Source organism: Aspergillus vadensis (assembly GCF_003184925.1).
Source record: "Aspergillus vadensis CBS 113365 unplaced genomic scaffold BO88scaffold_9, whole genome shotgun sequence".
Taxonomy (NCBI): domain Eukaryota; kingdom Fungi; phylum Ascomycota; class Eurotiomycetes; order Eurotiales; family Aspergillaceae; genus Aspergillus; species Aspergillus vadensis.
In genome coordinates this window covers 263,512-288,878 of record NW_020292047.1, presented here as the reverse complement: position 1 = coordinate 288,878, position 25,367 = coordinate 263,512, and the positions used below count along the sequence as shown (strand labels likewise).

The window sequence follows — 25,367 nt, the reverse complement described above, 5'->3', positions numbered from 1 at the left end:
TTTTTTTTTTTTTTTTTTTTTTTTTTTTTTTTTTTTTTTTTTTTTTTTTTTTTTTTTTTAGCTCTGCATATGGCATTGGAGTTTCTACCCGTACCTAGCGACTTGGAAGAGATGGCCGAACTGGTACCATCTGGTATTGCACGTCTCCTGTGAATAATATAGATCATACTCTTTCTGTGACATACTTGGTCTTTTTCGAGCTTAGGAAACCAACGATTACTTCGATCAGATGAAAATAAGTTTCGGATTTCCAATTGTCCATCCGTTAGAAGTACTGGTAAGAAGTAACATGATATCAGTACTCAGTCATGGTGGCTCCGTTAAGTATGTAATGAATCGGGCGCTACACTCCCCTCAGTTGAAACTATATACTTATACCAAGTGCAGACTCCCATATGTGTTGTTCGCAGTATTCCTTGATACCCACCAACGAAACACAGTTACAATCGGAGCAACTATGCATCCCAAACAATTATTAGATCTATGCTATGAATTAATTAGAATGTAGTATAAGCTGCCCACTGCACACCCTTCTTAGTCAGCATCCACAGGATTATGTCATGTGCTTTCGCGTCCCGCCCAGTCCCAATCGGGAAATATCACGCGTCTGCCTACTCAGAGTGCATCTTTCTGCCTTGAGCTCGTCCCTTTTTATGTCGAGCCAGCGGCGGCATCGAATGGATCTGATTTCATAGATCTCTTTAGTCTTGCATACTGAAAATGGCCGATAAAGAGGCAACTGTCTATATCGTGGACTGTGGCAAGTCCATGGGAGAGCGCCGTCATGGTCGCGAAGTGACGGATCTCGACTGGGCGATGCAGTATGTTTGGGATCGCATCACAGGGACGGTGAGTTTTTTTTTCTCCCTCTCTATATAGTTATGTCATACTTGTAAGCTTATGTTTGGATAGGTGGCCACCGGACGAAAAATGGCTTTGATCGGTGTTCTTGGGCTGAGGACAGATGGTGAGTGAGCTTCTTCCCGACGGGTAATGTAGTTGATGGGTCGGAGCTAATGCAGGAACGTCTAGATACCGCGAATGAACTGGAGGATGATTCTGATTATTCGCATATTTCTGTCTTATCAGGCATTAAGCAGTATGGTGCATTTTTGTCTGTTGATTTTCTGGTGATTCGCTGACGAAGTATAGGTTCCTTATGCCGGATATCCGGAGTTTGAGCGACCGGATAAAGCCTAGCAAGACTAATAAGGGAGATGGTGAGTTGCAGTTCTTTGAATAGTGATTGGAGTAGTTGGGCTTTAGCTGATTAGTATAGCTATCTCTGCGCTTGTGCTTGCGATTCAGATGATCATCACTCAGTGCAAGAAACTGAAGTATAAGCGCAGGATTGTCCTGGTTACTAATGGGCAGGGCCCGATGAATCCGGATAATCTCAGCGAGATAACGAAGAAGATTAAGGAGGATAATATTGAACTGATTATCTTGTTAGTATCGATTGATACACTTGGGGCATGGGGTTACTAACATGCTGCAGGGGACCTGACTTTGATGACCCTGACTACGGAGTGAAGGAGGAAGATAAAGATCCGCGAAAGGTATTACACACTGTTCCGTCTGCTCTGGACTGCTAATGACAACTACTACAGGCGGAAAACGAAGCACTCCTGCGTAGTCTGGCTGAAGACTGCGATGGAGCTTATGGAACCCTAGAACAAGCTGTTGCGGAGCTAGAAACACCTCGTGTAAAGAGCACAAGGATAACGGCAAGCTTCAAGGGCCATTTACAGCTAGGAAACCCCGCAGAATATGATACTGCAGTTCGAATCCCCGTGGAGCGCTACTACAGGACATACGTTGCGAAGGCGCCGTCGGCTAGTCAGTTCACAGTACGTAACGAAGAGGAGATGGAAGCGGCGGGAGCGGGTTCGCAAGATGGTAGTTCTCTTGTAGGTGTTCGAAACAGCAGATCCTACCAAATTGACGATGGGACTACTGAAGACGGAGTGACAACCGTGGATCGAGACCAACTTGCCAAAGGTTACGAGTACGGGCGGACATTGGTCCCTATCAGCGAGACGGATGAGAATATCACCACCCTGGAGACATTTGCGGCTATCGAACTTCTTGGGTTCATACAGAGCGATCGAGTAAGTTCTACCCTCCATATCTGCTGTGTGCTGCTTAGTTAATCTTGCTATTAGTATGATCGGTACATGCACATGTCGACGACAAACATCATCATTGCGCAGCGCGCCAATGACAAGGCAGCACTCGCTCTTTCCTCCTTCATACATGCACTCTTCGAGCTGGAATCGTATGCTGTTGCCCGTATGGTGCTGAAAGAGAACAAGCCCCCTGTCATAGTTGTGCTTGCACCATCAATCGAACCCGACTACGAGTGTCTCCTCGAGGCGCAATTGCCATTCGCAGAAGACGTACGAACGTACCGCTTCCCTCCACTCGACAGGGTCGTTACAGTGTCTGGTAAAGTGGTGACGCAGCATCGCAACCTACCCAGCGACGATCTGCTGAATGCAATGGACAAATACGTGAAAAGCATGGAGCTCACCGATACGGACGAGAACGGGTGAGATTGACCAAAAGCGATCTCAATTTCCCTGCTGACTTCAAACAAAGTGACCCGACGGAATGTCTCCCAATCGACGACTCCTTCTCACCAGTCCTGCACCGCATCGATTCTGCCGTCCGCCATCGTGCCATCCATCCTAACGACCCTATTCCTCCCCCTGCCCCAGTCCTAACAAAGTTCTCCCACCCTCCGGATGACCTCGTTGAGAAGTCTAAGAAATACCTAGACAAGCTAGTAGCAGTATCAGACGTCAAGAAAGGTCAGTCCCTTCCCCCTCCCCCAAAATTTCTTCATACTCACAGCGATGATTTCAGTCCCACCAAAAACCAAGGGCACCAAACGATCCCGTGAAACGGAGAAGCCACTATCTGGTCTCGACGTGGATGCACTTCTCCACCAAGAGAAGCGCACAAAGATCTCACCCAACAATGCAATCCCCGAATTCAAGCAGACGCTCTCGCAGGCAGAGAACATCGACACAATCAAGGATGCAGTGAAGCAGATGAGCACTATCATCGAAGACCAAATCAGACACAGTCTTGGCGATGTTAATTATCCTCGGGTCGCTGAGGGGCTAGTTGTGATGCGGGAGGAACTGATCGATTATGAGGAACCTGCGCTGTATAATGATTTCTTGAAGCAGCTGAAGGAGAAGTTGTTGAAGGAGGAGCTTGGTGGGGATAGACGGGAGCTGTGGTGGCTGCTCAGGAGGAGCAAGTTGGGGTTGATTGACAAGGGGGAGTCTGATCGGTCCGAGGTGGAGGAAGAGGAGGCGAAGGCGTTTGTGTCTATGGCTGCTAAGTGAAGACTGGGGTATTCTGATATGGCTTAGTCCTCCAGGAAGGGTATAATAGCCAGACCTACAAACCAGACTCCTATTTTTACCTGTCAAATAGTGGATAACGGTTGGATCATGATAAATGAACATGCTTCAATGCTGCATGACTGTGCTCGCTAGAGTACAATATCCACGATAATCCTGTGCGCTAAGTAACAAGGCCTATTCCGTGCCAAAGTAACACACACACACATAACATATAGTACCAATTCGATGAACAATATAGGGGATATCAACCATGACCATGAGTAGAAATAGACATCACAAACAACCATAGCATCCTATCCACATCAAGAAATCCTCCCAATCCTCTTCTTCCCAATATCAATCTTCCCACCCAACCTACAGCCAGATTAGCAAAACCCCCCAAAAGAATGAAATGTAGGAAAACATACCTGGTAGCATCCTCATCCGCCAAATTCAACAACTCATTCTGCACCTGCAACTCATTATTAATGGCAATCCCCAACTCCTTCTGCCGATTAACAATCCTCATCAACTCATCGACCGCAACATCCTGATCCTGCATCATCTGCTTCTGCAACTGCACCACCCCAGTATTATCCAATTCACGCGTCCTCTCCGTCTCCCTCCCCAACACCCTCCCAGACGACCTAATCGCCTTCTTGCCTCCCTGCGTCCCCATCAACGCCTCCTTATCCTGAATCGACGCTACCGCACTATCAATCCGACTCTTCGCCGCCATAGCATTCAACAGATCCTCCAGCCCATCTTTCTCTTTCCTCGCGTTAATCAGTAGATCCTTCCGTCGTCGCATCTCCCCTTCCCCGAGGGTATTGTTCCCACTAACGCTCCACGCCGAGGCAGTCGTAGCGGTATTCCTGCGCCCGAGTTTACTACCCGGTCTTGACCCTACATTATTATTATTCTCCTCCCCACCAGAAGTAGATGTGTTACTCAAATTCCTCAACCCACTCTCCAAACTCCCAATCAACCCCCCCGCCCTAACAAGCTCACTCTTCGCCCTCGCCGAACTCTCATGCTGTCGTTGCGGCGTGGTCTCCTGATCCCGTCTCGTCAAATACAATCTCGCATCGTGTAAATGTCCCTTCATATCCCTGAAACAATCCAGCCAGAGAATCGGGTCCGTGATCCCTCCGCCTTCGGAGTCGCCGGGGTCGGTGATTGCTGCGTGGAGACGGGTACTTGCGCCCCCATTACCACCACCAGTGCTATTGTTGTTGGATGGTAGGCTAGGAAGATTCAAAAACGCCCGCCATGCGGGACTGTTTCGCCATCGGGGATCGTCACTTTCGTTGATCGCGCGCAGGTAGGCTTCTAGTGCTTCGCGGCGGGATTCGCGCAGGGTGGCGTTGTTGATGGTGTTCTGGAACCAGGATTTCGGGGGGAGGGGGGCTGGTGGGGCGGCATTTGTTTGGGAGGTTAGGGTGTTGTGGAAGGTGGTGAAGTCGGAGTAGCGCTTTGAGATGGTGAATGAGCGGAGGGGCAGGCGGAGGGTGATGTTGTAGAGGGTGTAGGGGGGTTGGGTTGCGGAGATGCTGGTTGTGGGGATGCTGATTTCGAGGGTTGTTGGGGGCATTATTGTTGGGGTTCCTTTATTTTGTGGGTTTGGTGTGCTTGTAGGGGTTGGTGGTGATAGTGGATGATGGAGTTATTGGGGCATTGTTTGCGTTGGATTGAGGTGTGAGTGTAGATGGTGAGTAATGGTGAAGCGGTGGAGGATGAGATGCGCTGATAAGGAAGTAAAGTAAGTCACCGCCGGATCACAACAATGACGCCAAGGTCATTAGTTAGTTACCGCTTACTTTCGGGGTTGTCTGCACACAACTATCTATACATTGAACACTTGAGTAGCGATATGATTAGGCTTCAAATTACTGCATTTAAATTGTATTCGACTTTCCTATATTACTGGGTATCTTGTTCACTAAACGGTGGGTCACTCAATCTTTCTCTCGTCATGCGGTAGCCTCGGGCCCATTCCATAGCTCGCGTGCTCCCAGCAGGTCCCGTTGCCCATAATACTCCCCGATGACCGTGATGATCATGTCCAGCATGGCGCGAGTCTGTGTCGCCGCTTCATTCGTAGGTTCCTCGTTGTTAACCTCGGGTTCGGTGATTGTGGGTTGCTCATCTCCACCTGCGAGCTTCGCCTGAAGTCGTGCTTTGGCTGCCTCCAGCTCCTCCTCAGTAGCAGGCTTCTCTTCCTCCACATCCTGCATATCGTGATCCTGATCGTCACTTGGTCCATCCATTTGTTGTCCTCCTTCCTCTCCCTCTGCAGCGTTGTCCCCCGTGTCATCTTCGTCGTTCTCCTCATCCGACCCGTCTCCCTCCTGCATCTTCTTCTCATCCTCCTCCCTCATCTTCCTCAGGATCTTCACAGCTCTCTTTCCCAGATCCCGAATCTCTCCAACCTCCTCTGTTCCCAATTGTCCAACATCCCGACACTTCCCCAGCAACCCCCACGCCCAAGCCCCGATGCGTCGAACCCGTTGCGCATCCCCACTCCGTACATTCTCCGACATTAACCGCGCCATGATCTCCAGTACACCCAGAACACTCTCCATATCCATACATGCCAGCTGTACAGTCTGTGGATCCACCGCCAGGAGTAGTCGGCGCCATTCCTTGCGCGCGTTTCGCGAGTGCCGCGGCAGACTGATCGGGTGGGATTCATCGAGCCCGGCGATAGCTTCGGAGGGTGGTGTGCATTTCAGTATCGATCGAAGGAGCAGGAAGCGGTGGTGAAGGAGGTTATAGTAGCTTGATTGGGCGTCGGAGATGCCCTCGTCGGCGACATCCGCAGCAGGGGCGACAGTAGTGTTGGTCTTCGACGTAGGAGGAACAAAGTAAACACCATCAATAACCACCCCCTCAGGAACAGGCTCTGCTATATCCTTCACCTCCTCCTGCTGTTGTTGCGGTTCCTCGCCATTCTGCTCCTGCTGCTGCTCCTGCTCCGTCGCAGCAGTCGATTCGGTCGTTTGCGGTGCCGTAAACAAGAAAGGGAGTGAATTCGCTTCCGATCTACAACAAACCAGAATCAAAAAAATGAGCCACGTCACATCACATCACATCACATCGCCGAATTCAAGAAATGCCGAAGGAGGCCATCTTTCGCGAGCTAAAGTCCGAAACACGCAGGCATTTAGCAAGCGGGAAGCGAAAAGAGCCGAAACAGAAGAAAATACAAAACAAAAGGAAAGCATCAAGAAAGGAGAGTCAAGCTTACCGAACCATGCGTAAATATTCCAAGCCATCTTCAGCAGGTCCGTAGAATAGCTCATCATCACCCGCGACGTCTAGACCCGGAAAAGCGCTCTTTTGGCCGTATACTGGGTGGTTGCGCGGGCGTTCGTATGGAGTCACGGTCGGCTGTGCTTCTTCTTCGTCATCTTCTTCGGCGTAGGACGGTCGGGAACGTTTCGCGTAGGGAGAGTAGCCGGTGACTGAGCCGGAGGGTTTGCGTTTGTCGGGCATGTTGGTCATGGTCTGGTTTGGTTGTTGGGATGGAGTTGGAGGGAGCAAAAGTTCAGGCGGAGAAAATGCCGGCGATCCAATGTTTCCCCCCGGGAGCTTGGGCCACTTTCTACTTACTACGGAGTATAGGGAGCCACTATGACAACACTGTCAGAATTCTACCTATGAAAAGCATCCGTTACTACTACTAGGTGATACTCGATTCCGTCCTAACCTACGATCCCAAGTGATCATGCAGTATACAACAAGAAATATTGGATAAATCCGCAGTCATGACCATATTTCCAGTAAATGCTACTCACGTCCTATCTTACTATGAGCTACGCTAATTGGTAGGTATAGACCTTAAAACGCTAAACATTCAATTCGTCGCTCCATTATATTCTTTTGTATCCAGATACAGGTCTTGTAATCTATTGCGGCTCTAGCCACCCGCTTAAGGGCGGAGACGCTGGGGGTCACGGGGGAAGAGGGACGCCAGACGAACGTTAGGCAGACCCAGGAAGAACATGACAATACGGTTCAGACCCAGACCACCACCGGCGTGGGGAGGACAGCCCTGGCGGAAAGCAGACAGGTAGTCCTCGAATCCCTCCTGGTTGGGGTTGAGGCCCTTGGCGACCATCGACTCCTCCAGCTCCTTGATGTCGTGGATACGCTGGGCACCAGACATGATCTCCTCACCACGCATGAAGAAGTCATACGAGTTGGAGAAGCGGGGGTCCTCCGGGCATGCCTTGGTGTAGAAAGGACGGACGGCCATCGGGAACTTATCGAGCACGTAGAAGTCGGTGTCGTACTTGTCACGGATGATCTGTCCCAGCTGCTTCTCCATCGCGGTGGTGAAATCGTTCTCGAAGCGCTCCTGCTCGGAGACATCGACACCGGCCTCCTTCAGCAGAGCAACACCGTCCATGTAATTCAGGCGGAGAGCCTTGCCATCCTTGGGGAGCTTGAAGTCACCGGCCTTGGGGTAAGACTTCTGGATGATGGCGATCTTGTCAGCGTAGCGCTCCTTGAGCTGGGAGAGGATGAAGACGAGGAGGTTCTCGGCGAACTCCAGAACCTCGTGGTAGTGGCCGCGGAAAGTCTTCTCGAAATCGAGACCAGCGAACTGGCGAAGTCAGTATACGTACGCAAGCTGATGCTTTTGTGAGCATTTGGGCCTACCTCAGTCAAGTGTCTGTGGGTGTTGCTGTCTTCAGCACGGAAGACGGGAGCAATTTCGAAAACGCTCTCCATGTCACCAGCAATGCACATCTGCTTGTACAGCTGGGGACTCTGGGCCAGGTAGGCGTTCTTCTTGAAGTACTTGACCTCAAAGACGTTGCTACCACCCTCGGTAGCCGCACCCACCAGCTTGGGGGTGAAGATCCACCGCGAACCGCTCTTGATCATGTATTCGGCGAACAGTTCGGCGACGCCGCTGGAGATCCAGGTGATAGCCTGGCTGGTTTCGGTCTGGAGATCGAGGACCCGGTTGTCGAGACGGGTCTTGAGAGTGACAATAGGAGCACCATCCTCACCAACCTCGAATCCCTCCTCGCTGGTCTCCGGGGGCGGTCTCTCGGCATCCTTGACCTGCATAGGGAGCATCTGGGCCGCCTCGGAGATCATGTAGACCTTGCGGATGTGGATTTCGTGGTTGCTAAGGGTAGCTGACGAGATGGGCACGGCAGGCTTCTTGATGATACCGGTGACCTGGACAATGGAGTTGACGTTCAATCCACCAGTGTACTTGATCATCTGACGGGAGATGGGCTCCGCAAGAGCAATGACGGCCTGCAGCTTCTGACCCTGCTGTCTCAGCATCAGGAAAGCCAGCTTGGCACTCTGCACACGGGCATTGTCGACGCGAGCCACCAGGGTAACCTCCTTCTCGTAGTGCTCGTCGGAGATGTCGGAGAATCTCGTCGCGGCGATGACATCTTCGGACTCGGGGAGCTTGCCATACAGGTCCTTGGCGGTGTCGTCGGCAGCGGCGGCAGCAGCTTGAGCCTTCTCCTGGGCAGCACGAGCAGCAGCCTTCTCAGCCTTGGCCTTCTCCTTTGCGGCCTTCTTCGCGGCGTTCTTGCTGGCGCTCTTGCTGGCCTCGGCACCCTCGGCGGGGGCGGCCGCAGCGGCGGGGGTTTCTTCGGGCTTGGGGCGAGTGGGCAATTCGGAGTCCGCCATGGTGAAAGGTGTGAATAGGGTGTTGATGGAGGGAAGGAGAGAGCAGCAAGGCGATCAGGAACCAGTCCGTCGGCCTGAATGGAGCTCCAACTTTCTCTTTTGAGTCACCCCGCCGTCCGAGGCCCACAGCCCTAAGCCCTAGGAGGGGCTGTCCATCACCTGATGCGGATGCTGCCATGCCAAATGATTATATAATAATGCGCTGCATAATATTTGCTGTACTATATACAAGTGATAGTCTATTCGCTATGCTCGCAGGTGCAGTCGCAGTCTAATTATCAAATGCTCGCTCAAAAAAGGAAGACAAATACAAATCTACACCGTTACCTCTAAGACCGCCACTGTGAGTTCTTCAATGCCCACTCAACTGCCTTGTGCACGTTATCAGCGATCGTCGTCGGAGTCCACGCTGGCTCACCACCATTGTAGACACCGGTTCGCACCAGAATTGAGTGCCACTTGCTGCCATGTTCGCTCCGGTAGCTGTTCGCGCCACGGATATCTGACTCCGGGTTGTCTCCGATCATATACACATTTCGCAAAGGCTGCTGGGCGTCCGAGCCGAATACTCTAGCACGGTTGCGCAAGAGCTGATGCTCCGCGAACTCGTACGTCCCCTGGTAAGGCTTGCCAATGATAGTCTTCTTCAGCTCGACGCCTTTGCTCGGGCCTCCAGTCACGGCAGCCCAGATGCCTTCCAGTGCCTCGCGGAATCCTCCCTGGCCAAGACGAGGAAGGTGGTAGGCTGCAGCCCACCAGAGGTCTGGGTTCGAAAAGTACAGATGCGGTTGCCCATCCTGTTGAAAACCCCGATTAGGGAGATCAGTCCGACCGTTCTTTTCGGAGATGGTGCCTATCACGCCCTCCGACGATAGTAGGACGTCGGTGATGATCTGAGCGTCTAGAGCCCAGTCCCGCGGGTCATTGAAGACAAAGATGGCGTCTATCTTCAACCCTCTCGAGGGGTCATTGGGATCCTTTGGGTTTGGCAATGGCTTAGAAATCTTCTCGTAATAGCTCTGGAAAGACCTAAAAGGCCAGATAGATGGGTTCGCCATGTAGATGTCGCCCGGTGTCACCACGTTCTTGAAGCCGTACCTGCATCCATTGTTAAGACGATCATCCACGAAATGTTGGGGACAAACATAGGCCTGCATACATCTGCGCTACCTGGCGACAACGATCACCTTCTCCTCCGACCACCAGCACGCATTTGTTCTCTAGGGCACTCTGCTCGTCTGGTCCGCGCACAAGCTCCGCAAAAGGCGAATGGCTTTGAACGATTACCTCCGGCTCCAATGGGACCTGGAGCTTCTCGCTTATTTCCGCCACTCGTTCAGTTTCATGTTTTCCACCACCATTTGTCAAGAGGAGAAACGGGATGTTCTGTTCTTTGAGAAGGGCTAGCGACTCAGCGGCTCCGGGGATAGGTTTAGAGGATCGTAGCAGCACGCCATCGATGCTAGACACCAGTCAGACTAAGTGCTACACCAGCGTGGATAGAAGTTGCTTACTCACTCAAATGCAAAGGCGAAGTCGGGGACGCGGGAATTGGCAGTCTGAAAGGCACGTCGGCCCAGACCAGTGTTTACCAAGGAGCGGGTGGAAGTACTCTGCAACAGCGCAAGGGAGCGCCAAAGAGACTGCGATCGCATACTCGAAGTGTTAATAGTAGATATCTAATAAGTATGAGAAATAACAATCACAAGCAACAGCGGTGAACGGATACAATTGAGCGGATGGGAGTCGTCCGGATGACAGGGAGCTGCAGAAGAACAGGCCGGAGGAGAGACGTGCGGAAGGCGGAGATGCAGCTGGCAATCGGCGGAATGATATCATCTCGCTTCTCCGCCATTTTCTTTTCCCCTCACATTTTCTTGATCGCCATCCGACTTACTTCTTTTCTTCCCCACCACACAACTTGCATGACTGACACTAGATATATCTGTCGCCCCGGGCAGCTACATATCTCCCCCACCCATGTCTGCGGACTCTTAATTTCGACCTGCCATGGGCATTGATGCCATTCATGACTGCCCATAATGCCTTTGATGCCCTCACGCCAGATTTATCTCCCCACAGAAATTGTGGTGGAGATTATCACCTACGCCGCCGCAGATGATGGTCATCGCCAGGCCACTCTCCACGCCTGCTGCCTTGTCTCACGCCAATGGTACTCCGTAGCCATTCCATATCTCTATGAGAAGCCGCGCGTGAGCGCTGGGACGGCTTTCAAGAATTTCACCGACACCATTTGTCCGACAATCGGCGCACGAAAGAACAAGTTACAATTGGGCAGTCTAGTTCACAAACTGGACCTTAGTGGCCTCGTATATCATAGTTCGAACAGTTTGACCGCACGACTGCTGGGAAGAGTGAAGGAAAATCTGGAAATATTTCTGGCTCCAAGAATTTCCTTTGCGTAAGTCTAATCTACATGCTCGTTGTGCATGCCTTCCGCCTACTCCAGATACTTGATCCTGATACTAGTGAACAGCATCAACAGCCTTCCGGCTCTCTCCAAATGTACAAACATCAGACACCTCGACTTATCGCTAGTGGGCGATCCAATCCCTTTTCCCGATCTCAAGAGAGCGATCAGCAAACTCCGCAGACTCACTACCCTCCGCCTTCCGCGCTCAACCTCCATCACCACCTACGACGACACTGCAGCCACAATAGAATGGCCTCCTAACCTCCAACGCCTACAATTCAGCGGCCACTACCGTTCCATACCCATGTCTTCCTTTCCTTGGCCTCGCACAATGACTACCCTAACCCTCAAGAACTGCGCCGATCTCTCCATGTCCAACCTCGGCAGCCTAATGAGCAACCCCCAACTAGCCAACCTCAAACGCTTCATCGTCTCCGCTTCAAACCGAAACCTGCAACCCGAATCCATCAATGCCATTCCAGTCTTCCTCCCTGAACTAGCCTCCCTCAGCATTCCTGGCGATTTAGTCAATGATTCCTTCTTCGATATCCTCAGTCACATGCACCCCCCACTACCGCTCGAGGATCTCGAATTTGGGTTCCCAAGTCTAGACGCCAACATAACCTTCAGCACAAGCTCGTTAATCACAGCCATGGAGTACGGCCTAGCGAACCTCCGATCGGTCGGCTTCTCTGAGCTGTTCTGCACCAACCAGCGAATCCTGGAAGACACGGAGATCGATGACTTCATTCATAGCCGGTTCTCGAAGAAGGAGCGAAGAAATTCCAAATCTTCTTTCAAGAACGGGGTAGAGAAGAGCGATTATACTGATGATGATGACACGATTGGCGTTTATTATATATGATCGGCGTTCTTTCAATCTTTTTTATATACCTTTTTGTTTACATTCCATCAGATGTTCTCGGCTAGAGTTTGTTTATATATTTTGCTTGTTGAAGATTCAATATGATAGACCGAATATATTTCCCGCACGATACGGCTTCATCCAATGCTTAGCTACTTACTAGTAGTAGTAATATAAAAAGCTCTCTACAAAACACGAAGCGGAAGCAAAGAATCTCTAAACATAATGGTAGATATAGTATGATGACGCTTTTGACTACAGAACGACTCCAGCCATTTCCCAGTTCCACCGGCCACCCGGACAAGTGAAACGGGCAATGACACGAAGACAAAGCAAGGGGGCGGGGACATGCTAACATGTTCGAAGAATTGTCAAGGGGAGGGGACAAACATCGGCAGAGAAACATGGGGGGGAACAAGTAACATGTTGAAAGATACAGTCAGCTGGAACAAGAACAAGTAAGATATGGAAATGAAGAGAAATAGGTAATTCGAATGAATAGGGTAGTTTGACGCCTACGCAAGATATTCATCGCATCTAACTCGGCACCAGAATTATAGATGAAGAGAAAAAAGAATAAAAAGGAAAATGAAAATGAAGCAGGGGGGGAAACAAGAAATATCTGATCTCATAATGCAGGACTCATGCGCCTCGCGAACATGCCTCCTTTACACATTTACAGGGGTCCATGAAGCTCAGGAAACGGACGCAATCACAGCAGCCGCAACTCCTTCTTCCTCCGCCCGGACGACAATCTTCATGGTCACTCCAGTCTTGCTGGAGAAGGCCATTTTGATAAGGGATGCAACCCGGCCGCCTGTCACTGTCTTTCCGAACAGTTTCAGTGTATGCGTGCTGTTGCTGAGGGCCACATCCGTGCCCTCGAGGGGCTGCAGGGAGAGCGTAGAGATTAGTTGCTCGGTGGCATCTGTGATGAGATTAGTTTTTGAGGATTTAGGCCGGATTTGGAGAGGGGTTGGCCTACCTGAGATGCCCTTCATGTTGCTGAGCTGAAGAGTCTCGCTGACCTCCTCACCGTTGGCACCCGTCTGTTCCCACACGTGGTCGAAGCTGCCAGCAAAAGTTGGGATAACGTAGTCACTGCCCGTGAGATCCAGGTCCTCAACCTGGTACTCGTCATCATAGCCGCTGTCCTCAGGCTCGCCGGTAGTGGGGTCGATCTCTTTACTGGTGAACTTGAGGTTGTTCGTAAAGGAGATAACAGGAACGCTGTGCTCGCCAGCAAGTTTCTTGAAGGTGACGTAAACGATACCGGGCTCATTCGTGGCCAGCTTAGGAGCAGGAACGATGAATTCCTCCTCCAAAACATCTTCCTCCGACGGCGTCGCAACTACTGTCACGTCTTCCAGAACAGTGTCCGGCAGAGTGTTCTTAATGTCGTACTGCAGCACAACGTGCTCCTTGAAGATGTGCTTAACAGCCGTAACAACATACTCCGTCTCGCTCTCCGTAAGTTCAACAGGCGCAGAGGACTTGAGCAAAGTGCCGTACTCCTTGAGCTCTGGAATCTGCATAAGCTGTTCGGCGTATTTCTGAGTGGCGGCGACCGTGACGGCCTCGGCCACACCGTTGGCCTTGCCCTTGGGCGGGCCAGTCGAAGGTGCCTTAAGAGTGGGCGTCGCGCTTGTGAGCTTCTTGGTCCGCTCCTCAGCCAACGCCTGCTCCTGTGAAACAACCGGGATCGTGGCAACGTCGAATGCAGCATCAAACGTCGCCTTGTCTGTTGATGTAACATACATCACGAGCTGGTGCTCGAATGTCGAAAGCGAATACATGGACTCTGATGTCGTTAACAAAGTATAAACAAGCCTAGTTCGCAGGAAGCTTACCGTTGCTGATAAAGCGGCTAGCAGTCTCATCCTCTTCGCTCATCAACCGCAGATTGAGGGCAGCACGGTCACGCACTTCGTCATCGACGTCATCAAGGCATCGGGTGAGAAGGACAGAAACACTGGACTTGACTTCAGGATCCTTCTGTCCGACACCGAACTTGGCCAAAGCGGTCACGGCGGCAGCTCGCACAATGGCATTCTCCAAAACGACACGGTTGTAGATGTAGCGAATAAACTTGGTAGGGTGTGACGTCTTAGGTCCCTCCACACCAAGCAAGTGCAATATCCTGACGGACAACTTGGTGAACTCGCAGTCCTCGATGAATTCACACAGATGGGCGAGCGCTAGTTCTGTTAGTTGGCACGAAAAAAAAGACCCAGAGCTTCTAGGGGAGAGCTTACCATCCTCCTGGCTTTCGGGGACAAACTTGATGAGGTCGAACATGCTCTCAACCACGCTGCGCTTGAACTCGTAGCCACCCTCATCTCTCAGAATGCCGCTCAGGAACGAAAGCATGCCGGCCTGCTTGCTAGGGAACTTGAGGCACAAGGTGCGAATGGCCTCCACAATCGTGATCTTGAATTCGTCCGTGATGTCTGCCATGAAGCCGGAAATCTGCTTCATCAGGCGATCGACGCTGGCCTCGTTACCGGTCTTCAGAAGAGTCGTGATGGCAAATGTAGCGATGGAACGGTTGGAGTTGGAGATAAGGGCTTCGATATCGGGGTTGCAGACGTTCACCACGTGAGGCTTGAAGCTTGCGAAGTTATGAAGGATGCGGATTGCGGCAAACTTGGTGATAGAGCGGGGCGAGGAAAGGAACAGCTGCAAGACATGGACGGCCTGGGAGGCTTCCGCGTCCGAGACATCCCTCATATCGCAGATGGCCTTTGCCGCTTCGAAGTTGACCATCTCATGCTTGTGTCGGAGCCAGCCATCAAGCATCTGCATCATAGGCTTTCTCAAGCCCTGGTCTTCTTCCGCCAGCTTAGCCGCCAACCGCACCAGAAGGACAAGAGCCGCGGGGCTCTTGACCACTCCAGCCGCACCATACTGCTGAACCATCTTCACCAGAGCCATACGGTCATGCGAGCGCATCTGGTACAGGAGACCAATGGCGTGGTATTGAGTCATGAAGTTCGATTGCGAGATGGCGTGAGCCTGAGAGCTGCCACCAAACCCAAGGAATCCAGTCGATTGCTTCCCGCCCGAAGCAGCCTCTTGTGTCTCACTCTGCCATCTACGGACCACATCGCGCGCGATCGGAAGAAGGTGATAGGAGGAGACCAGCGCTGCGGAGGATACCGAAGGGGTCTTGTCGACGATAGCGGTCTTGATTAATCTCTCGATACCTTGCACAGTAGTAGCCTGCATGGACGACCATTATCAGATATCTCGTTTGACAATAGAGTAAGGGTTCCCAATGCGCTTACGTCAATGATGCGGCACAAGGCACGGATGGCATTTGCCCGATACAGAACGTCGCTGCCGACAGCAGTGTCCTTCATGATAATGCTGGTTGACATGATCACATCCTCCGCCGTGTTTGCAAGTTCCTTCAAGATCAGGTAGACCATTTGTCGCAGAGAGGGGTCCTTGTTCTGGAATAGCTTGGAAATGCCGAAGAACAATGTGGTGGCCTCGTTCGTGGGGAACTGCTCCCCGGTAAAAAGGAGGACGGCGATCTTGGTCAGGAGAGTACGGCATGTTCGAGGAGATATGGGAGAGGAATTGAACAGTCGCGCTATAGAAGAGGAAGAGAAGAAAGTCAGCAATCACATTCAGGGTCTTGATGCGACTCCAGAGAAGAGCGAAACTGATAGACCCTTACCATCTTGAAACACGGAGGTCCGATCCAGCTTGATCATGGACTGATCAGCGTCCTCATCTTTCTTCATATAAGACATTGTGACGGGCTGCAGTGATTGCCGCAGCAGCACAGGTGTTTAATGGCTCTCTCTAGGTTGATAATGGGCCCCGTACGGGTGACGTCGGGGGATTGTTCAATGGGAGACGAATAAGGGCGGGTCAGTATGATGGGTTAGTCGTGGTGCAGGCGGTGTATGTACACGACTATGGCGCCCTCATTATCTTTCAAAGACAAAATTGATGAAAAAAGGGGGGTGGCCAGTGAAGATATAGAGACACTTGCCCAGTCCCCGGAAAAGAAGCCGAAAGAGAGAACGACAGACCAATGGAGATAGTAGAGGATGGGTGTTTTGGCCAGGGCAGCAGCAACAGCAGCTCTCCCGACGGCCTCCAACAATCTCCAGGTGGCCTTCCGCGTCTGTGGGCGGCTGAGCCACAGGGCGGTGTGGCTGACCCTGCAAACGGAGCAAACACGCGGCATGTCTCGCCGCAGAGGGTCCGTAGAGGGTGTAGGCTGCTCTGTCTTCCTTCCTGACTCTTACCATACCATTTGGTATATCTATAAATCCATAGGAGCTCATTAAACAGTCCCAGTCCCGCCGCAGCCATGCAAGTCGAAGTTAACCCTAACGAGGACACCGAATGGTCAGATCGTCGACTTCGTTCACCACCGTTAGCCATACAAGCTTACACCCCGCAGGAATGACATCCTCCGCAAACATGGCGTTATCCCCGAGAAGCCCCAAGATCCCGAACCTCTTATCCAAGAAGCCCTTGTCGAGGCAGAGCGCAAGGCATATGAAAATAGACTAGAAGATAAGGATCTGGACGAGTTGGATGCACTGGAAGATGAAGAAGATGAGGATTTCCTCGAACAATATCGGTACCGTGATGATCGCTAGCATGCCCCTGACACATGTACCAGGAAGTTCGGCCTCACTAACCACCTGTACCAGTCAAAAACGATTCGCGGAACTGTCTACACTCCAGCAAACTAGCATTCATAATCAAGTATACCCCCTACAAAAAGTCGATTACGCGCGCGAGGTGACCGAAGCCTCGAACAAATGCTTTGTGCTCGTTCACCTGAGCTCTTCAGGCGCCAATGTCGAATCGCAACGGTTGACCGAATTATGGCGGCAATTAGCGGCGAAGTTTGGTGACATAAAGTTTTGTGAGATTCGAGGCAACATGTGCATCGAAGGTTATCCGGAAAGAAACACCCCCACTATCTTGGTGTACAGAAATGGCGAGATCATGAAACAGCTCATAACCTTGCGGGAGATGAAGGGGCCAAGGACTACTGTCGAAGGTAAGGACTGTTCTTCACATTTGCTTCTTTGTTTCTAATACGAGCCTCGTAGATCTGGAGAAGATGCTCTTGGAATTAGGTGCCGTCAAAGAAAGCGATGTCCGTCTGAAGAAAAGATCGGACTCTTCGGAAGATGAACGCCCATCCAAGCTGAAGTCCTCGAGGCCCACCGTGGAAGATGACGACGATGACTGGGATTAAGGAGACATAATCAGTAACTATGAATCTTGAAATCTGGACGGTCGCGGTCCTCTCTCTCCGTGACTGGGTTCCAGTGACCCTTTGAACCAGATAGGCATCGAATCGTATCCTTGCCGACATATGCACGGGAATCTCGCCGTGCATCACATAGATCACACTATGGATCCCAGCTTGATAACCTGGCAGAGAATTGGTCATGCTGGCTAAACCAATTTTCTACATCTTTGTTTGACATGTAGAGCTCCGTACCACCAGGGTTTCCAGCTTTCGGTCCGTTAACTAAATACCTATCACATAGTAGGTAGGCAGCCAGCCAGCCAAACTTTGAACACGAATGTGTTAGCATTTTACACTTTCTTGTACCTTAACCAATCCCTCTAGGTTCTATCTCAGTACAGACCCAAGTATGTAGTAGTAGTAAGCGTCCGCCAAAGTGGGTCTCCGTGGCTGCAAATAGCCATGTGCTTGATTTTGTCATTTACAAAAATAACCAAATTTCTTTACATAGAGAGAGACATCTAGAGCACTATAACAGATGGCTTGCATATGACTTCAATTGCCTAAGAATCAATATTCGGTCGATCGCTGCAATCCATTTCCAATGACAGCCGGGAGCGTGATATCCCTCAGCGGCTCCAAGTCTGGCTATAATTGGCTTGGGGCTGCCACCGGGCGGGTTTGTCACTGCGCGGTTCCATCCCGAGTCCATCGCTGCCGTGAATCCAATTCTAGGCCCGGCTGACTCTCTCCCTCCCTACTCTTGGGGTTCATACCTCCTCATCAATCCACAAGAACAGCATATATTGTATCTTTCCTTCTCCAGGACGAGGCGAGATGGATTATTCGTTCTATTCAAACCATCCCCAGCAACCTTATCCTCTCTACGGCGTCCACGGGCTGCCCACTCCCGACCAAGGCAATTCGGCCCCTCAAGCCGAGGCCATCCAGGGCGCTTTCGCTCCTTTGGTCGGTCCCTCTTGTCTTTGTGGATACTAAGTCATTTAAACTTCTCACGACGCTGACTTGTGGAAAGGGAGCGCAAAACTATCAGTCTTTCGATCCGAACTTGCGCTTTCAGGATCCTCACGCAGCCGCTGCCTTCGTTGCCCCGCCACACTCGCCTCCCGAGTCCCTCACCAAGCAGTCGGTCACCAGCAATGAGTTCTCTAGCCAGAACGTTGACCGAGCCTCTTACGATGGAGATGATCAGCTCTTAGACCAAAGCCTCGGTCGGAGCAGCAGCGAGGAGAAAGAGAGTCTGACCCCGGCGCAATCGAAGCGAAAGGCCCAGAACAGAGCTGCGTGAGTGGTTTCAGATCGAGGACTGCGTTATATGCCATGAGACTAATCTCTGATTACTGAATTCAGCCAGCGCGCATTTCGTGAACGCAAAGAACGCCATGTGCGTGAACTGGAAGAGAAAGTTAGCAACCTCGAAAATGCATCAAACACTCTTGTGGCGGATAATGAGCGACTGAAGAGAGAACTGGCAAAGTTTACGACCGAAAATGAGATACTTCGGGCAACATCAACTTCAATACGCCAGTCAGGCCAGCGCTCCACCGATGAGGAACCGACAACGACAGGGCCATTGCAATACTCGCCCACGGATTTTAAAGCCGATGCAGTTGGGGGTAATGGCCCCGCTCATCGCATCACCATATGCGGAAAGACGGGTGAGAAATTGCTTGACTCGGGAGCCACTTGGGATCTCATCCAGAACCATGAACTCTTCAAGCGTGGCCTAGTGAATATTGGCGATGTCTCGGGTCGGTTGCAAGGTACTGCTCAGTGCGATGGGCAGGGGCCTGCCTTTCGGGAAAGCCAGGTCCTTCAGGCCATTGAAGAAAGTGCAGCTGCTGGCAACGATGACTTGTTGTGAATTCGCCTTTTAGCATGGATTCAACGATGCAATGTCTTGCTTCTTGGTCGCTTTATTTCGGTGCACGGGCGTCAGGGTTTGTTTTTGGAGTATATACCGCTTTTCACAAGCTTCATGGAACATATGCTGCGATCTGCTACTGTTTCGTGAAGTGGAGGACCCCATTGAGTCTTTCCTGGAGTCATTGGAGATTGATTTAGGAGTGAACCATTATACCTACTGCTACCAGAGTTGTTCTCAAATTTGAATGGGTTTCCTTGTTCTCAGGCTCAGACTACTATTGGTTGATCCCCTGGGTACTCTGTTTGCTTAGGGCTACGTAGAACTGCATGTGCATTGCCACGGGTTCTGTAATTTGCGCTATCCGGAGTGAATCCTCACCCATGCTGTGGTATTAACCTAACAAGGTCCCGACAGATTGAAGTCCACAGATACCTTACAAGGCATGTTTGCTCGACGATCAACGTGAGCTATGGCCTGGTTGTATCTTGAACACTTTTGCCAGACAATGGCTCTTGAAAGCCAATGGGCATAACTCGCAAGGAAAGGAGAAAATATTACTTTCTTCATCAAAAACTTGGGTACATCAGCTACTCTGTAATAAATAACCCAATGTGTGCTGGCTAATCTGAACACGATGCATACAGCTGCACCGCTTGCGTGGTGTAGATCCAAGCGACGTTGCCCTGGGTAATCATGCGTCAAGGCAAGGGCGACATGATAGCACTATGCTTGTTGTATAAGAATCGGAGAATAAGAGCGAGAGAAGTATGGGATGTGTGGCCCCAATAAAAGCACTCCATATCTAGTTGTTTGTTTGGGGGTGGGAGAGGTGAGGCTAGAAACAATTACTCCAGACAGCACTACAACCATAGATTGAGGGGAGGAAACCAGACGGTGCAGACAGAAAGGGTAGATGCAGTCTGCACCTTGTATCTAGTACTGTAGTAAATGCATACGTGGATGAACGGAGCGATTCAATCTGTTAACCCTGCAAACGCCAACGTTTCCTTTACCTGAAAGACTATCAAACACCCCGCAGTCGATAGCTTCGAACTCTTGGCAACAATTGGCCTGTGCAGACTTGAGAAATTGACTGGTAAATTCCTTTTTGTGTGCATGAGAAGAACACACGGGGTTATTGTTATTTTTTTTTTTTTCTTGGTTTTGATGAATGGATTATTATTACTTACTATCTATGTGGTGATTGAATTGGGATCTTCGTTAGCGGTGAGACCAGGGATGATTATTTGCGGGATTTACCCTCAGATCAACTCCTGATTATTACAGTTGCTCAATTACTCAATTCGTTCGTGACTACCTGACCACCTTCGTCATCATCCTGGAAGGGGATCAGGTGATGCCAATGTTTTCTTGATCGCCAATGCTATACTATACAGGTGTTCCATCTTGAATCGACGTGGTACTACTTACTTGAGCTGCACGTTGATCTGGCCCAGTAGGTGTTGTTGTGGGAACACACACACACCCCAGAAGTGGAGAAGGGGGAAGTTTAGTACGTAGAGAAGAAAGAGGGAAAAAGGGACGTGTTAGGTATTCTCCGATCCATCATGTCTCAGGCACTGATCGATGGTCCGATAAGGCGCGTGTGTTTGGGCCCCAAAAAAAGACTTCCCCCCAATTAACTAACACCAAACTAATTGAGGGCCACCCCCGTAAGCCCACCGTATTTAATTTACCTTCACGAGGGTTGCAAATGCGGTATCCGGGGTCACCTGTTCACCGCCCGGGATCAATCGGCCATACTAGGAAAGGGAGAACGTTCCATTCCGAGGGTAAAAGTACTACTCCAAAGTAGAAAGAATCAGGGTAGTTGATGAGATGAGGTGATAGGAATTTTCTCCTTGCCTTAACGACGATCGAGTTTTACGGAGGCGAATGGTGTGGTACAGGGAAGAATAATGGGGTTTACACGGACGGCATTCATTCGCCTGGAGAATAAGCCTCTAGTCAATGGGAGAGGAGGGGGGAGAAGTGTAGTACTAAGCATCATCTCATCATCGATTTTGAGGTGAGGTGCTTTGGGGTCACCGCGGGTAAGAGGGAAAAAAAAAAAAGTAGCGTGAGGGAAATAATCATCCGCCACAAACCGCGTAAAAAAACTAACTAGGTAGCTTTGGGGGTGATAGTATGGAACATTTGCTTTTGGGTTTAGGTTATTTTCACTTCGTGATTACCCATATTCTTGCCACTATCGCCAGACTTTTTTTTTTCGCCGCCTAACATGCTTTTTGGGTACTTCTAGAATGTCTTAGGATCAAAGCGGATCGTTTGCCTCATCTCTTTTCGTTTTGTTGCATTGGAAGCGCAGCATCTGGATGTATGAAATGGTTACATACGAGGTACAATCCTGTCTGCCTTAGGCAACCAGCCGTGATAGGTACAACCCGGATGCATCATGACCTAGTCCAATCCTGCTGGGCTGTCAAGTTCGTTGACTAGTTAACCTTGTTCAGTAATTACTAAGAAAAGCATCAGAGACCTACGCACAATAGGGTAGCCTCAAAAGATACCCGAGCTATAGTCAAATGCAAAATGTTTTGTGTGGTGAGAATTAAAGTACGTAGGAGTATTGAAGTTGCCCAGGCGTAAACTGCTGGATTGCTTCACCGACTCCTACTTCAGCCACCTCAAGGATAAATTGCAATTTCCACCCTGCTTCGGAGCCTTGTCTTCATTCCTGGTATCTGCAATTCTTCCCGAAATGACTGGCGTTATCCTTGCCTTGTAGGATCCCAGTTATAGCCTCCTACTTGGCCAGCCGCCGGGTATCAGCTTATGAAAGAAGGACAGCCTTGCTTTGAAACAGATCGGATGTTTGGTAGTTGGATTGTAGTTTAGTTTTAAGGTAGGAAGTAGACTTAGTTGGTGTTAGGTAGCCTTGGATACGGTACGGAAGAGGAAATAAAAAATACCACATTTACGATACGCTGGGGGGGAAAGGAAGGAAAAGTTGGGAAACAAGGTGACAAAAAAGCCAGACCCAAACAGGCCAAAACCAAGCGGCCAACCAACCACCGGCGGCTGCTAAACTTATCACAGTCAGTCTTGTTACTTACTTTACTTACTTTCCTTACCCGCCCCCTCCTCTCTCTCTCTCTCTCTGTCTTCTCTGAAGGCTGACCGGCTTGGCTGCTCTCTTTACTCTCGCATTTTCCCTCTCCTCTTTCTCTCCTCTCCTCCTCCTCTCCCTCCCTCTCCCCCCCTCTCTCAACCCACCTTCTCCATTATCAAGGCTCTGTCCTTGAGTCTGATATATTCTCCTTTTCTTTCTCTTGTCTCTCCTATCTCTTGTAGGTACGTTGTGTTGCTTTTCTCCCTCATCTCGTCGGTGACAGCCGCTAAAAGGTCTGTCAGCTTGATCCCCTTTCTTTTTCTCTCCGCCTTTTTCGCCTTTCCGGTCGGGTCGTCACGGTCGGTTCACCCCAACAGTCGACATCACCGCTATCTCATCTCTTCCTTCCCGTTTCTAGACCAGGTTCGTCCGCTTCTAGACTGCAACTCTCTTTTCTCTATTCCCCAGTGTCACTATTCACTTGTTTTGTGCCTCTCCTCTTGCTTGGCTTGGTATCTTGCTTTGCTCTTCGTTCAAGCCGCCTGCCCTCAGCAGACTCGCTCTGCCAAGTGACTACGCGCCGGGATCCTCCCTGCACCTTGTCCTCTGGTGATTTTGCCATCTCTCTGGCAGCATACATTGCCCACTGCCTTCACGCCCCTCTTGCCCCCCTCTTCTTTCACAAACACTCTTTATTCAACACTTCCTCGAGGGAATGATCTCATCTTCTCTATCGATCTATAACTAACCCGGACACCGACCTTTAGTCTGCTCAACACCTTACTCACACAACACGACGGCGTGTCTAATTCATCAAAATGACGACAATGGTTCGTGATATATGGATGTCTTTTTTTTTTTTTCGATGAACAGCTGTGACTAACACTTCTGTAGGATCTTCGTGTCGGTAACAAATACCGTATTGGACGGAAGATCGGAAGTGGTAGTTTCGGTGATATCTACCTGGGTGCGTGACAATTTTCAGGAGGTGAGATGAGTTATCTGGAGCAGCTGGCTGATTGTCCATTTAGGTACCAACATTATCTCTGGCGAGGAGATCGCCATCAAGCTGGAGAGTGTCAAGGCCAAGCACCCCCAGCTCGAATATGAAGCCCGTGTCTACAAGTCTCTTGCCGGTGGTGTCGGTATTCCCTTTGTTCGCTGGTTCGGCACTGAATGTGACTACAATGCTATGGTCATCGATCTTCTTGGTCCTAGTTTGGAGGACCTGTTCAACTTCTGCAACCGCAAATTCTCTCTGAAGACCGTGCTCTTGCTGGCAGACCAGCTCATTTCTCGCATTGAGTACATTCACGCCAAGTCCTTCATCCACCGTGATATCAAGCCCGACAACTTCTTGATGGGTATTGGTAAGCGTGGAAACCAGGTCAATGTGATCGATTTCGGTCTGGCCAAAAAGTACCGCGACCCCAAGACTCACTTCCACATCCCCTACCGTGAGAACAAGAACCTCACTGGAACTGCTCGTTACGCCAGTATCAACACTCACTTGGGTGTTGAGCAGTCCCGCCGTGATGATATGGAGTCGCTCGGATACGTTATGCTCTACTTCTGCCGTGGTACCCTTCCCTGGCAAGGCCTGAAGGCTGCTACCAAGAAGCAGAAGTACGACCGTATCATGGAGAAGAAGATGACGACCCCTACTGAGGTTCTTTGCCGTGGCTTCCCCAACGAGTTCTCCATCTACTTGAACTACACTCGTTCCCTGCGCTTCGATGACAAGCCAGACTACTCCTACCTTCGCAAGATCTTCCGCGATCTGTTCGTCCGCGAATCTTTCCAGTATGACTATGTATTCGACTGGACCGTCTACAAGTACCAGAAGAATGCTGCCATGATCGTGGATGCCAACAAGAAGGACAAGGAGGCTGAGGAGCAGCAGCGCCGTCAGGGTGTTGCTGCTGCGGCGCCCATGGGCACCCCCGGTGCTGCCAAGCCCGGTGCCATCTCCAGCCAGCGCCGTAAGGTCATCGAACGTGGAACTCTTGACAACACGCCCGAAACCAACCGGGCTGTGGGAGGGAGTGACAGGATGTGAGTATCTGAAACCTAGGTTCCGTTGTAGGGAACCCCTTTCCTCTGCGTTTGGTGCTTTGTTATGACCCTGTGCGTAGAGGTCGGCTTGAAATCTAGAATCTGACTAATCTCATAGTCTTCGGCGTTAGGCTGCGTTCTGCTTCCAAGGTTGCTGCTTCAGGTGCTTATGGCCCTGCCGGTAGCCGCGCGAAGCGGGACGATGGGTACGGTTCTCAGTGGTACTGATTTGTACAGCATGGCAGTGTAGCTTGACGTTTCTTTTTTCGGTTGCCGTTCAGCTTGCTGCGTGTTGACGCCACGCTATCTGAGGAGCCCAGGATTACCACTATACCGGCTATCTTCTGCAGCCTGCAGTGAACCTTTCGGACTTATTTCGCCTTGGGCCCCCGACTTTCCATTTTCTTTACTATTTCTCTCTCTGCATTCTCTGTTAGCCCGCCATCCCGTTCAAGATCGTCTTCCGGTTACCGCCGTTTCGATCCGTCGCGTTTATTCAGATCGTCTGCTCGTCTATCGGCTATGCTGAACCTTTCGGAACTACACCGCTCGATGAATACATCACTTGCAAAAACCTGGTTACGTTCATTTTACACGAAAGGTCCTTGATAGCAGACTCGAAACGCTCTAATTGTGGCTATTTTACGTCTTAGCCTCCCGTTAGCGGTCGTTTCCACATGAAAATAATACGTTCACATTTAACTTTCGCGTGGAGTTGCGCTGCCATCGATCGGGAGGCTAAAGACTGAAGGAGATGCAAAGTTGAAATGATTACGCTTCAAGCACAAAA

At 50.6% G+C, this 25,367-nt stretch overlaps 8 protein-coding genes across 8 annotated transcripts; 5 read left to right on the top strand and 3 right to left on the bottom strand.

The window, feature by feature from the left end:
* Window positions 1-720: 720 nt before the first annotated feature.
* BO88DRAFT_434752 (ATP-dependent DNA helicase 2 subunit KU80) lies at window positions 721-3,359 on the top strand (the record flags this gene model as incomplete). Its single annotated transcript, XM_025709491.1, has 10 exons — window positions 721-849; window positions 913-967; window positions 1,033-1,099; window positions 1,153-1,220; window positions 1,280-1,448; window positions 1,499-1,559; window positions 1,611-2,111; window positions 2,166-2,551; window positions 2,602-2,813; window positions 2,857-3,359. The coding sequence occupies 10 exons, from the start codon at window positions 721-723 to the stop codon at window positions 3,357-3,359; spliced, it is 2,151 nt and encodes a 716-aa protein (XP_025563644.1).
* Window positions 3,360-3,480: 121 nt separating this feature from the next.
* On the bottom strand, window positions 3,481-6,857 carry BO88DRAFT_386799 (uncharacterized protein; the record flags this gene model as incomplete). The annotated part of the gene is made up of 4 exons (XM_025704799.1): window positions 3,481-3,734; window positions 3,788-4,990; window positions 5,400-6,404; window positions 6,610-6,857. The coding sequence occupies 4 exons, from the start codon at window positions 6,855-6,857 to the stop codon at window positions 3,683-3,685; spliced, it is 2,508 nt and encodes an 835-aa protein (XP_025563643.1). The 3' UTR covers window positions 3,481-3,682.
* Window positions 6,858-7,201: 344 nt separating this feature from the next.
* On the bottom strand, window positions 7,202-10,684 carry dps1 (putative aspartyl-tRNA synthetase Dps1; the record flags this gene model as incomplete). Its single annotated transcript, XM_025710003.1, has 6 exons — window positions 7,202-7,971; window positions 8,028-8,996; window positions 9,341-9,344; window positions 9,366-10,127; window positions 10,189-10,491; window positions 10,548-10,684. 6 exons carry the CDS (start codon window positions 10,682-10,684, stop codon window positions 7,294-7,296), a joined length of 2,853 nt encoding a protein of 950 aa, XP_025563642.1. The 3' UTR covers window positions 7,202-7,293.
* A 387-nt stretch (window positions 10,685-11,071) lies between these two features.
* Window positions 11,072-12,517, top strand: BO88DRAFT_487321 (F-box domain protein; the record flags this gene model as incomplete). Its single annotated transcript, XM_025712537.1, has 2 exons — window positions 11,072-11,451; window positions 11,527-12,517. 2 exons carry the CDS (start codon window positions 11,072-11,074, stop codon window positions 12,326-12,328), a joined length of 1,182 nt encoding a protein of 393 aa, XP_025563641.1. The 3' UTR covers window positions 12,329-12,517.
* Window positions 12,518-12,878: 361 nt separating this feature from the next.
* BO88DRAFT_269236 (coatomer subunit gamma) lies at window positions 12,879-16,182 on the bottom strand. Its single transcript, XM_025702339.1, has 5 exons — window positions 16,014-16,182; window positions 15,616-15,926; window positions 14,584-15,550; window positions 14,179-14,526; window positions 12,879-14,129 (listed from the first exon to the last, which is right to left on the bottom strand). Exons 1-5 carry the CDS (start codon window positions 16,087-16,089, stop codon window positions 13,024-13,026), a joined length of 2,808 nt encoding a protein of 935 aa, XP_025563640.1. The 5' UTR covers window positions 16,090-16,182; the 3' UTR covers window positions 12,879-13,023.
* A 401-nt stretch (window positions 16,183-16,583) lies between these two features.
* Window positions 16,584-18,019, top strand: BO88DRAFT_487319 (phosducin family protein). The gene is made up of 4 exons (XM_025712536.1): window positions 16,584-16,696; window positions 16,752-16,934; window positions 17,008-17,363; window positions 17,416-18,019. The coding sequence occupies exons 1-4, from the start codon at window positions 16,659-16,661 to the stop codon at window positions 17,562-17,564; spliced, it is 726 nt and encodes a 241-aa protein (XP_025563639.1). The 5' UTR covers window positions 16,584-16,658; the 3' UTR covers window positions 17,565-18,019.
* Window positions 18,020-18,398: 379 nt separating this feature from the next.
* On the top strand, window positions 18,399-19,721 carry rsmA (putative bZIP transcription factor (Fcr3); the record flags this gene model as incomplete). Its single annotated transcript, XM_025703956.1, has 3 exons — window positions 18,399-18,530; window positions 18,598-18,866; window positions 18,933-19,721. 3 exons carry the CDS (start codon window positions 18,399-18,401, stop codon window positions 19,444-19,446), a joined length of 915 nt encoding a protein of 304 aa, XP_025563638.1. The 3' UTR covers window positions 19,447-19,721.
* Window positions 19,722-23,251: 3,530 nt separating this feature from the next.
* Window positions 23,252-25,074, top strand: BO88DRAFT_268989 (casein kinase 1 family protein). The gene is made up of 4 exons (XM_025702338.1): window positions 23,252-23,352; window positions 23,417-23,489; window positions 23,554-24,577; window positions 24,709-25,074. The coding sequence occupies exons 1-4, from the start codon at window positions 23,341-23,343 to the stop codon at window positions 24,803-24,805; spliced, it is 1,206 nt and encodes a 401-aa protein (XP_025563637.1). The 5' UTR covers window positions 23,252-23,340; the 3' UTR covers window positions 24,806-25,074.
* The last annotated feature ends 293 nt before the right edge of the window (window positions 25,075-25,367 follow it).

Coding starts and splice junctions, on each gene's coding strand:
- BO88DRAFT_269236 (XM_025702339.1), bottom strand. CDS start 16,089: ATGTCTTATATGAAGAAAGATGAGGACGCTGATCAGTCCATGATCAAG. Junction 15,927..16,013: donor GACCTCCGTGTTTCAAGATG/GTAAGGGTCTAT, acceptor CCTCTTCTATAG/CGCGACTGTTCAATTCCTCT. Junction 14,527..14,583: donor CCCCGAAAGCCAGGAGGATG/GTAAGCTCTCCC, acceptor TAACAGAACTAG/CGCTCGCCCATCTGTGTGAA.
- BO88DRAFT_268989 (XM_025702338.1), top strand. Junction 23,490..23,553: donor TTTCGGTGATATCTACCTGG/GTGCGTGACAAT, acceptor TTGTCCATTTAG/GTACCAACATTATCTCTGGC. Junction 24,578..24,708: donor GTGGGAGGGAGTGACAGGAT/GTGAGTATCTGA, acceptor CTTCGGCGTTAG/GCTGCGTTCTGCTTCCAAGG.
- BO88DRAFT_487319 (XM_025712536.1), top strand. CDS start 16,659: ATGCAAGTCGAAGTTAACCCTAACGAGGACACCGAATG. Junction 16,697..16,751: donor CCTAACGAGGACACCGAATG/GTCAGATCGTCG, acceptor TACACCCCGCAG/GAATGACATCCTCCGCAAAC. Junction 17,364..17,415: donor GCCAAGGACTACTGTCGAAG/GTAAGGACTGTT, acceptor CGAGCCTCGTAG/ATCTGGAGAAGATGCTCTTG.